Source organism: Lampris incognitus, chromosome 21 (assembly GCF_029633865.1).
Source record: "Lampris incognitus isolate fLamInc1 chromosome 21, fLamInc1.hap2, whole genome shotgun sequence".
Taxonomy (NCBI): Eukaryota; Metazoa; Chordata; class Actinopteri; order Lampriformes; family Lampridae; genus Lampris; species Lampris incognitus.
Window position 1 is genome coordinate 4362991 of NC_079231.1, and position 12168 is coordinate 4375158.

Below are 12168 nucleotides of genomic sequence, written 5' to 3' on the forward strand. Positions count from 1 at the left end.
CCATACATGTGGAGTCACCAGCCGCTTCTTTTCACCTGACAGTGAGGAGTTTCTCCAGGGGGACGTAGCACGTGGGAGGATCACACTAATCCCCCCAGTTCCCCCTCCCCCCCTAACAAGCACCCCGACCGACCAGAGGAGGCGCTAGTGCAGCGACCAGGACACACACCCACATCTGGCTTCCCACCTGCAGACACGGCAAACTGTGTCTGTAGGGACGCCCAACCAAGCCGGAGGTAACACGGGGATTCAAACCAGCGATCCCTGTGTTGGTAGACAACGGAATAGACCGCTACGCCACACGGATGCCACAAATGCATCACTTCTAACTGTTAAGGTACCGGGTTTCCTTTTGGACAAGATGGAAGAAACATCCCGCTCAGCTGCACGTCCTCCTGCACGGTGCTACGATGCCTGCAGGCCGCAACTCGTTTACTGCTCCTATGTGCAACACACAGACTGTTACAGCAGCAAAGAGACAGATGCAACAAAACCCTCCGTAACACAAACAGTTCTCATCCTAATTCACTTCATGCTCACCGTCATCGACTTGTCTGGAGGTATGCAGATTTAATAATGTTAGATAGTAATGTTGACAGAAAATTGAGATTTTATTTGTATGGGATTGATGGATTTTTTTTTTTTAAATAAGTGGCAATAATGTACATACAAGTGTATAATCGATGCGTCGTAACGCAAACTCTTTGGCGACGATCTGAACATTGGTGTTATTTTTTGTTTATCAATAAAGACTTTTTATACCTTGTACAGGATAAATGCCTCTTATCTGACCACAACAACAGAGTGCCTCTAGTCTGACTGGAGAGAGATTATGCAATTAATTATGCAAATTATGCAATTATAGATGTGAGGTAACAGAAATAAAAATTCAAATGCTGCATTGTAATTCATTCAATCATTCATTCAAACCTTTATTTATAAGACATTTTGACATTTCGTGATGGATTAGGAGGTTTTAAGGATTGACGGATGCCCGTTTCTGGGAGGCTTCCAGCATTGGATCTGATGGGGATTAAAATCATCACCGAATGAAAACATAAAACCGAGAAATGTGGTAACTGCAGGTAGATATTATAGTAGTGTTTTTAAAAAAAATATAATTTGGGTCAAAGCGCAGGTTACAGAGATTTAAGGATTTAAAAGTTACAGTAAAAAGAACCCAAATTAAAAATACATCCAGTGTGGAAAAAAGTGTAACTTCAGTCTAATTCAGTCAACGTGTGAACACAGACGGGTGGCAAATGGAAGGAAAACCCAGCATAAAGTGTGTTAGTAAGGTGTTGGTCCACCAAGAGCCTCCAGAACATCTTCAATGCTCCTTGTCATCGATTCTACAAGTCTCTGAACGCTACTGGAGGGATGGACACCATTCTTCCAAAAGATATCCCTCATTTGGTGTTGTGATGATGGTTGTGGAGAGCGCTGTCTACCACCTCGGTCCAAAATCTCCCATAGGTGTTCAGTCGGGTTGAGATCTGGTGACTGTGGAGGCCATAGCATATGATTTACATCATTTTATACTCATCAAACCATTCAGTGACCCCCCCCCCTCGTGCCCTGTGGATTAGGGCATTGTCATCCTGGAAGAGACCAATCCCATCAGGACAGAAATGTCTCATCACAGGATGAAGGTGATCACTCAGAATAACGCTGCATTGATTTGCAGTGACCCTTCCCTCTAAGAGGTCAAGTGGACCCAAACTATGCCAGGAAAATGCCCCCTCAGCATAACAGAGCCCCCAGACCCCCTCACTGTAGGGGTCTAAAATTCAGCTTTTTCCATTCATTTGTCACCCATCTGTCTGTCTGTCTGTCTGTCTGTCTGTCTGTCTGTCTGTCTGTATGCAAGCAAGCAAGCAAGAAGGTCCTGGGTTCAAACCCCGGGGTTGTCCAACCTTGGGGGTCATCCCAGGCCATCCTCTGTTTGGAATTTGCATGTTCTCCCTGTGTCTGCGGTGGGTTTTCTCCAGGTGCTCCGGTTTCCCCCACCATAGAAATAGACATGCATGTTAGGGTTAATACTCCTGTCTGTGCCCTTGACTGAGACGATGGCAAGACGAACAGGAGTTGGTCCCCGGGCGCTGCACAACGGCTGCCCACTGCTCCTAGCTACACAGCTAGGATGGGTTAAATGCAGAGAAATGTACCCACAGGGTTCAATAAAGTAGTAAAAAAAGAAGAAGCATGTATGCATGTATATGTGTACAGTATGTATGTATGTATGTATGTATGTATGTATGTATGTATGTATGTATGTATGTATGTATGTATGTATGTATGTATGTATGTATGTATGTATGTATTTATATGTATGTACAGATAGATTGATGGATAGATGGATGGATAGACAAGAGATAGATATAGCCATTTTGTCTTTGTGGGACAGGAGTCCAGCAGCATTCCAGCAAGCATCCAATAGTAGTGAGACTTCAAAAATGAAGTCCAACTTAATCTCTGAGTCATTTGCTGAAGAAATACACAGCAAGAGGGTTGGGGCAGTGATCTGGGAAAATCAGTCTTTTTCTTAAGAGGGACTCTAAAAAGGCCCTTAGGAGCCAAATGTCCGAGTGAATACAGTGAGTAATCTAATGCATAATACGGGTTTTATGTTCAGTATATCTAAATATGGAAATATCCAGATGAGGGTTATTTCAAACCACAACAGCAGACGGTAAATGACGGTCGAGTGAGGTTTGGGAGTAATCCAGAAAAACAAAACTTCATTTTTTTCTTCTTAATAACTGAACACACACTTCAACACATTTTTTTGAGACATCCTCTGGTGTCGCTGTCCATTCTGGGATATGGTATAACAATCCTTGCCATACTCTTGACCACCAAGCACACTTGTTCTATTATTACTATAAGAGGTGATATATCAGGACGACTGCTCGTTTTTTCTTCACGTTTGAAAACGGCCAAGACACACAAATACTAAATCAATGCTTTCAATTAAAAAGGCACTGATTAAAGCAGTCTAATTCGCAGATTTATTGTTTGTATGTAAATTCCATGTGAATGTGTCATGTCCGCCTAATCTGCAGAGTTTACCTCCTCTGCAGATTAATTTCACATGAACACGGGTGGACAGTCAGAGCCAAACCTCATTTTTGCTGGAGCACCGTCAAAGTCCTGTCACCGATGCCCCTCCTGTCACAGCAGTGTGTATGGCAGAACGCAGGCCAGAGAGGATCTGCCCCCTCTCAGCATCTCCCTCCGCGGCCAACACCCAGGACCGCCTAGGGCCCTCCAGCACAAAGGCATGAGACACATCTGGTGAGAGAGACACAAACAGATATAGACAGAGACAGGAAGAAATAAAGTGAGAGAGTGAGGGAGAGAGTGAGACAGAGAGACAGAGCGAGCGAGAGAGAGAGAGAGAGCAAGAGAATGAGGGAGAGAGAGGGCAGTTGTCAATCAATCCTTCCATCCATTATCCAAGCTGCTTATCCTAATTAGGGTCACGGGATGCTGGAGCCTATCCCAGCAGTCACTGGGCAGCAGGCGGAGAGACACCCTGGACAGGCCGCCAGAGCATCACAGGGCCGACACATTCACACCTTGGGACAATTTAATACGGCCGTTCACTTGACCTACATGTCTTTGGACTGTGGGAGGAAACCGGAGCACCCACAGGAAATCCACGCAGACACGGGGAGAACATGCAAACTCCACACAGAGGACGACCCGGAACGACCCCAAGGTTGAGCTACCCTGGGGCTCAAACCCAGGACCTGTGTGCTGTGAAGTGACCATGCTAACCACTGCGCCATCATAACGCCCGCAGTTGTCACTACCACTACCAATTACGTTCAAAACTTCGGCGTTATCAAACGGCATATGTGTCATGCTATGTTTATGTGAAATTCACAAAGCAAGACAAAAGGAAATCGGGAAAACAAACACTCAATGCATTTTGGATCTTAGTTTACCACATATACTTCAGGTCACTTATGCCTTGTGTACACCTGTTGTGTATGTGTACGTTTTTGTACATATTCATCACACATGTAGTTGGAGTAGTGTGTGTTTTTGCACTCACAGCGTGAGTGTGCGATCTCTCTGACAGCCAGGCTGGCGAGGGCCACGGAGGCCAGGAAACTGTGCGCGCTTCGGAGTGCGAGCATGAAGGGTGTGTGACACACATTCCTCTCCGTCAGGACCAATGCGTCGGTAAATAGGAACAGTCCGACGTCAGACACTTCCTCAAATGTCCTAGACGCATCACACACAGACACGAACACACAGGAACACATGGACAAAGACACACACACACCAAGCACAGACGCACACACAACATAACACAGGAAATAACTTTATCAGATGATTCCACCGCAACAGGAAAGGAGAGGAAGAAACCAGTGGCTTTTTTTTTGTTATTTCGACAATACAGATTAAAACAAAGGCTAATAATTATTTGTTATTGTTGTCTGACCCTCATCGACTTTTTTTTTTTCGATTCCCCCCCTTTTTCTCCCCAATGGTACCCAGCCAATTACCCCACTCTCCGAGCCGTCCCGGTCGCTGCTTCACGCCCTCTGCCGATCCGGGAAGGGCTACAGACTACCACATGCCTCCTCCGATACATGTGGAGTCACCAGCCACTTCTTTTCACCTGACAGTGAGGAGTTTCACCAGGGGGACATAGCGCGTGGGAGGATCACGCTATTCCCCCCAGTTCCCCCTCCCCCCCGAACAGGCACCCTGATTGACCAGAGGAGGCACTAGTGCAGCAACCAGGACATATACCCACATCTGGCTTCCCACCCGCAGACACGGCTGATTGTGGCTGTAGGGAAGCCCAACCAAGTTGGAGGTAACACGGAGATTCGAACCTGCGATCCCCGTGTTGGTAGGCAACGGAATAGACCACTACGCTACCTGGACGCCCCGACCCTGGTCAAACTGTGTTGCTACCTGAGAGAGTCTGGAATGTCTTCATCTGGGCTTCTGAGAAGAGCGGCATCCCAAGTCATGATCAGCCGTCTGTTTCCTTCACAGAGGTTCTGTACGCACACAAACACAGATACATACGCACACATACTCATCACATCATCATGTGTTGGAGATACAGTGAGAGGTACTGAAAGAAGAGGAGAAAGAGACAGAAAGAAGGAGAGAGAGAGAGAGAGAGATAGAGAGAGAGAGAGATAGAGAAGTTGTTATTTTACCGGACAGCCTTGGATCATCTTCTGTGTTTCTTCCATCAGTCTGTCTCTCTCCGAATTCTGCTTCAACTACAACAGACGAGAAACCACTTCACTTTATTATGGTGGTCCCAGTCACTCGCAAATGTAGCATTGTGTGGGTGGCACAGTGGTGCAGTGGTCAGCACGGCTGCCTCACAGCAAGAAGGCCCTGGGTTCAAACCCCAGGGTTGTCCAACCTTGCAGGTCGTCCCAGGTCGTCCTCTGTGTGGAGTTTGCATGTTCTCCACATGTCTGCGTGGGTTTCCTCCGGGTGGTAATAATAATAATAATAATAATAATAGTACATTTTATTTGTAAATGCACTTTACATTTCATAGAAACCTCGAAGTGCTATAAAACAATGGATAAAATACATCCACAATAATCAGTACACAGTGCTAGTTAAACAGCAATCACAGGGGCGGCGAAAGTACAGTCATCCACAATCCGTAATCATAGTCCGTGAAACAGAGTCCATGGTCAAAACCATTAAAAAAAGGCATGGGAAAAGAGGTGGCCTGGCTAGGAAAAAACTTTGGTGAACAGATGGGTTTTGAGGTGTTGTTTGAAGGGTGCTCCGGTTTCCTCCCACAGTCCAAAGACATGTAGGTCAGGTGAATCGGCTGTACTAAATTGTTCCTAGTAGTGTGTGTGAGTGTGGGCCCTGTGATGGACTGGCGGCCTGTCCAGGGTGTCTCCCCGCCAGCCGCCAAATGACTGCTGGGATAGGCTCCAGCATCTCCGCGAGCCCAATTGGGATACGCGGCTTGGATAATGGATGGACAGATGGATGTGTTCAGTGTCCACGCTGTTTAAGTGTCCCACTTTGGATCGAGGTTCTGCAGCTGCTGTCCTTCCCACTCTCAGTTAATCTAATCAACTCGTTAATTTAATTAACTGACACTGATAGCACCAAACAGGTAGTCTGTCTGTCGTTTCAGTTGTACTGGAATGTTTTCTTAGGCACTGATGATGAGCGACATAATTCTCTATTCACCGAATGAAGTGTCTAATTGCACATTTTGCACTCTGGCAACAACAATTTGTAATTCTCTGCCCCTGTGATAGACGAGTTGAATCCGGGGGCAAAAACTACTTTTGATTTTCTGGAGCATACATACCTGCTGCTGATGACAAGAAATTTTCTCAACAAAATGTTGCATGTTGCATAGAACGCCATTTTAAGACCAGCATTAATCCACAGCTGTGATTTAAAAAAGACGCTGCTGTGGACCGTGTACAGATTCAGCACAACGAAACAAACTCTGGCAGCTAAACTGTCTTTTTATGAAGTCTTGTGGGTCTTACCTTTTGTATGAATTCTCTGTACTGCAACAATGTGTTGAGCGCAGATGTTATGTGTGTGTGGTCCGGATGACTGGAGGGTGTGTGTAGAGTCAGAGCCTGCAGCAGAGTGATGTACTCCTCCACCCGCCACACCGGACACAGCAGCAGCTCCTGTAGGCTTCACACACACGCACACACATGGCTGTCAACAACAGAAGTCCAACACATTCTCTTTAGGTCTGACGTTACAATAATCAATAGTATTGATTATTTTTGCTGATAAAGATGTTTCAGTGATTGCCTGTAAAACCATTTACAGGGGGCTTGTGACAGAGAACTGCATTTAACGCAGGTTAAATCTGACGCAGCTGCTGGTGGACCAATCAGTGACAGCGCTTAGCAATCGCCACTACTCCCCCCACCCCCATTGTATCCAGCCATTACCCCACTGTTCCAAGCTGCTCCGGTCGCTGCTCCACCCCCCTGCCGATCCGGGGAGGGCCGCAGACTACCACATGCCTCCTCCGATAGATGTGGAGTTGCCAGGCGCTTCTTTTCACCTGACAGTGAGGAGTTTCACCAGGGGGACGCAGCACGTGAGAAGATCACTCTATTTCCCCCAGTCCCCACCCACCCCGGACAGCTGCCTTGACTGACCACAGGAGGCGCTAGTGGAGCGACCAGGACACATACTCAAAATCCGGCTTCCCACCCGCAGATACGGCCAATTGTGTCTGTAGGGACGCCCAACCAAGCCGGAGGTAACACGGGATTTCTAACTGGCAATCTCCATGTTGGTAGGCAACAGAATAGACCGCTACGCAACCCAGACGCAATCGTCACTACTTCCTGCTTGCTCCAACATCCCAGTAAGTACAACAGAGATCAGCTTTGATACAATGTGCGGTAGATAATTCAAGATTAGTAAAAAGACATGACGAAAGAAAGGGAAATGGTAAAAAGGTGTTGTTGGGGGCGTCCCGGTGGTGTGGCGGTCTATTCCATCGCCTACCAACACAGGGATATCCAGTTCGAATCCCCGTGTTACCTCCGGCTTGGTTGGGTGTCCTTACAGACACAATTAGCCGTGTCTGCGGGTGGGAAACCGGATGTGGGTATGTGTTCTGGTCGCTGCACTAGCGCCTCCTCTGGTTGGTCAGGGCACCTGTTCGGGGGGGGGGGACTGGGGGGGGACTGGGGGTAATAACGTGATCCTCCCTGCGTTACGTCCCCCTGGTGAAACTCCTCACTGTCAGGTGAAAAGAAGCGGCTGGTGACTCCACATGTACCGGAGGAGACATGTGGTAGTCTGCGGCCCTCCCCGGATCGGCAGAGGGGGTGGAGCAGAGACCGGGACGGCTCAGAAGAGTGGGGTAATGCGCTCTTTGCACAATCATTTCCGCATTCTACCTAATACTGCTTGTGTGTTTCCAGTCTATCGATGACGCTGCTTTACACCCGTTCTTTGCAGGAGCTCCCAAAGCTCAAAGTAACAGGTGTCCACAGAATTTGCCAGCAAACAACACCAACACCAACCAGCAAACTGGACAAGGGCTCTATGCTGCATCCTACAAGAAGGTAAGAAAACAACTATTAATGAGCGAGCTGAGTTGGCTCTTGAGACCCGGACCATTTTATAAATGGAAGGCTCAATCAAAAACCAAAACGCCATCAGGTGGTCACAGCTTGCAAATCTATTCACAAAAGACATAGATCAGGCCATTAATTAACACGCAATGAAATCACGTACAGTCACCGAAATCATGTTAACAAGTATCCTGTCATCCCGTATGTTACCCAAATCACCATTCGGATAGGGTGTTTGTATGTACAGACTATTTTAACCACCAATGCATCATCGTTAAATGTATGGAAACATTGTCAGCGGTCACACAGTACAACTCGTGGAGGGGGCACAGGGTTCTCAACGACAAAAGTAAACAAGCATTAGGCTACACTGACCACAAGATTTTTATAATTTAATTTATGTCCAATGTCAATGGTTGATGTCGAACAGTTAGCTAACGTTAGACTAACAGTTACAACTTGGACCTAAAGTCACCTGGTATAGAATTGGATGTCGGCGTCGGAGCCTGCAAACCACTGTAACCCAAACTCTCGTTGGACACGCAACTCCTGCCATTCCTTTCTCAGGTCTTCAACTTCTTTGTCATTGTCTTCCACAGATGACAAGGACATGTCCAGTGCAGACGGTTCAGGGACAGAGCAGTAGTCGTGATCCCTTGTGCTATTGTGTTGCTCCTCAGGAGGGACCGGATCAACGGGCCATTTTGCTCTCTCCCACACACTGCGCCGTGGCGTCTCAGCAGTATAGCCGTTCCATTCAAACAGCGTCGGTACTGCACCTTTAACAAGCCTTCTTCGACCATCAAGGGTTGTTGGCTCTATGAGCTGATCAGTGGAGAAGTGTCTGCTACAGACCTTATTGTGAGAGGTGATGGTGAAATGATCCCGGCGTATGTTTACCAGCCACTGTCTCCTCAGGTCAGGACGGATTGGAAAGCCATGGAAACTTAGCACGCCGTTAAACTTGGAGCTAGCCGAACAAAGCAGGACACAGCAAGGCTCAGAGTATTTATTTTGTTGTTTTTGAAAATGTTCGTTCTTGAGCTTTTTTCTGGGTAGACTCGTGATGATGAGCAAACTGTCATGCTAGCTAGCTAGCTCGGTGCTGGCGCGACGTAAACATAGGGAGCGGAAACATACAAGCAGTACTATTTCGAAGCGGAAGTACATCACATAGCTTAGTGCACGTAGCGCATTGGCCAGGTGCAACTGGGGAGAAAAGGGGGGAGAGGGAAGGTGTTGTTGGGGAAACTTTAAAACAGATTAATATTATCCCCGGTGATAACAGTTTCTTATAAAATTCCTTTCCCAAACCCAGCGCTGATCTTCAAACGTGTTGTTGCATTGAACAATTTGGAAGACCACGCCTTCAACTTTATATAGAAACCACCAACAGGCATCTTTTAAAATACTACAAGTTCTATTTACTGTGTAAATAAACACGGAAGTCGAAACAAAACTAGAGTAGTATTGGAGTTTATCTTGAACATTTTCCAAACGTAACATTAACTAAGGGAAGCAGGATTTGGAGAGATTGAAGAAATGATCAAATGTTCTTTACTGAAAGGGCCAGTTGTGTAACCATGATCCATGTTAAAATGTGGATCAACTGCAGGTTATCATTTTACAAGGTGTATTATCTATCAAATGCATACACAAAGTAATTTACTTAGGTCATATCACCAATAAACCAATGAAATATCCATCCATCCATTATCCAAGCCGCTTATCCGAATTCGGGTAGCGGGATGCTGGAGCCTATCCCAGCAGTCATTGGGCGGCAGGTGGGGAGACACCCTGGAAAGGCTGCCAGTCCATCACAGGGCCGACACACACACACACACACACACACACACACACACACACACACACACACACACACACACATTCACACCTAGTGACAATTTAGTATGGCCGATTCACCTGACCTACATGTCTTTGGACTGTGGGAGGAAACCAAAGCACCCGGAGGAAACCCACACAGACATGGGGGAGAACATGCAAACTCCACACAGAGGACGACCCAGGACGACCCCCAAGGTTGGACAAACCCAGGGCCAGAACCCAGGACCTTCTTGCTTACATGAAAATATATGATTTGTATATTTTTTATGTTACCTCAGCATGTGCGTGGCAAGAGTTCGGTCCATTCTCTTCATGAATGCCCGGAATGCAGGGTTCTTCTCCCTGCACTGTTGTGCACGCATGCACACACATAACACACACACACACACACACACACACACACACACACACACACACACACACACAAAGCACAAGTGAATACTTATAACTTAAAACTCAAATGAACAAGTGTGAATATGGACAGTGCGCTGATTTCATCATTTCTGCTTCTGCTCTAGTGGAGTTTAGAAACACACCCCATATAATATGTGGGGGTGTGTTTACTAAACCAAAAAGATTGATCATAAAGTTGTTCATCTCACCATTAACCTCAGTGTCTTACTGTCTGTCCAGTGGCTCCTGTGAGCCAGCTAGCAAGCTACAAGATCGGGCCTATATTTGTAAGGCATGCAAGGTTTATGGGTTTTTTTCCCTTGTTAAACGCCCTCCTGCTATACCTGCCTCAAATGCAACTTTAATAAATGTGCAAAAAAAGAAGGAATATCCTATATAACAGGATGAGAACATTTTCCTCACTGCACTGCAGCAATACCAGTATGGGACAACGTGTCTTTACTGATAACAAAGGAAATGATGACACCTGTCTCTGAGACTGACTGGTGTGTCTCATGTCATTGAAACAGAAACTAATAAATGCAGAGACAGTGTATGTAAACTAATAGAGAGAGAGAGGACTCCTTGACTCTACCTTGTCTATGGTGCCGAGGGCTGTGGGGTAGTTGTTGAGGTAATTGGTGTACACTTGGAGTTTGGAGCACAGTTTCAGACACACATCCCCCACACACTGCTCTGCCCCCCATTGCTCTAGTCTGGCCTCCAGTTCCAACCTAAACAGCCTGTCTCACACACACACACACACACACACACACACACACACACACACACACACACACACACACACACACACACACACACACACACACACACAATTCAGAACTAGGGAGTCCAACAACACATCTTTTTTAGGTGTAACATTACGAAAATTAATAATTTGATGATTGTAATGACATTGTAGTGATGATTATTGGTACCAACTGGTACCCGATTTGTACCTTTATGATGCTGTTGCTACAAGATATGGAAAAAAGCACATGCTAAGACATGTATATGCAAACCTGTACTTCATTTGCTAATTGACTGCACTAATTTTTCTCTATCGAAGTGTATGTATGCACATTGCTCATGTGAGTTTTCATGTATTTGTGTTTACTACATGCAAACATGTGTGTAATAGAAAAATACATGTGGGCTCCAGCAGAGGTGTGTGTGCAGTGTGCATGTGTGAGTTTGTCTGTTATCCCCCAAGAGCTCCAGCAGAGATGTGTATGTGTGTGTGTGTGTGTGTGTGTGTGTGTGTGTGTGTGTGTGTGTGTGTGTGTGTGTGTGTGTGTGTGTGTGTGTGTGTGTGTGTGTGTGTGCGTGGTTACCTGTTGAGCTTGTGTATCAGTGTGACCGGGGTGAGGACCATGTGGATGTGAGCAGAGCTGAGGATGGCCCTGTTGGAATTGAGGGCTGCTGTGAGAGGCTCCAGGTACACCTAAAAGCACAAAGGCAGGACAATGCTGATAACATTCATCAAACTGTAATGTTATTGCTGACTTGGTAACATCTATTTACACTAAAGCAAAGTGGACTTGTGTTTGGACGGTTGCTAAGTTATGCACCAACACAACCACGGAGTCACTGGTGATTGTCAGGACCCCCAGAACTGCTGGTTTTCTATTTTGCTTAGGTGCTCCAGCTGTCTTACTCATGGACGTTTTAGACCTGGCCAGTAGTACTGTGGGTCTCCAAGACTGGAGTTGAGAACCACTGGTTTAGATTGTTGTTATATTTACTTTAGGTATCTCCAATTTAAGGTCAGCTGTATCAGTTGGGGGGTATCAGTACAGAGTTTTCATCACCTGGACAATCAAGAAAAAGTTTAAGGTACAAAATC

At 46.3% G+C, this 12168-nt stretch overlaps 1 protein-coding gene across 2 annotated transcripts in view; it reads right to left on the minus strand.

The window, feature by feature from the left end:
- LOC130131715 (epithelial cell-transforming sequence 2 oncogene-like) overlaps positions 1-12168 on the minus strand; it is a 27915-nt gene continuing 15747 nt past the window's right edge. Inside the window, exons 16-24 of one of the 2 annotated variants that reach the window (XM_056301502.1) lie at positions 11657-11766; positions 10918-11065; positions 10203-10276; positions 6519-6675; positions 5193-5258; positions 4939-5027; positions 4064-4236; positions 3125-3294; positions 1-1503 (exon numbers count right to left, since the gene is read on the minus strand). In XM_056301502.1, coding sequence (XP_056157477.1) covers positions 3146-3294; positions 4064-4236; positions 4939-5027; positions 5193-5258; positions 6519-6675; positions 10203-10276; positions 10918-11065; positions 11657-11766 — 966 coding nt within the window. In that variant the 3' untranslated portion in view covers positions 1-1503; positions 3125-3145. The remainder of the gene's footprint in view (positions 1504-3124; positions 3295-4063; positions 4237-4938; positions 5028-5192; positions 5259-6518; positions 6676-10202; positions 10277-10917; positions 11066-11656; positions 11767-12168) is intronic. The other variant, XM_056301503.1, reaches the window with a different exon arrangement.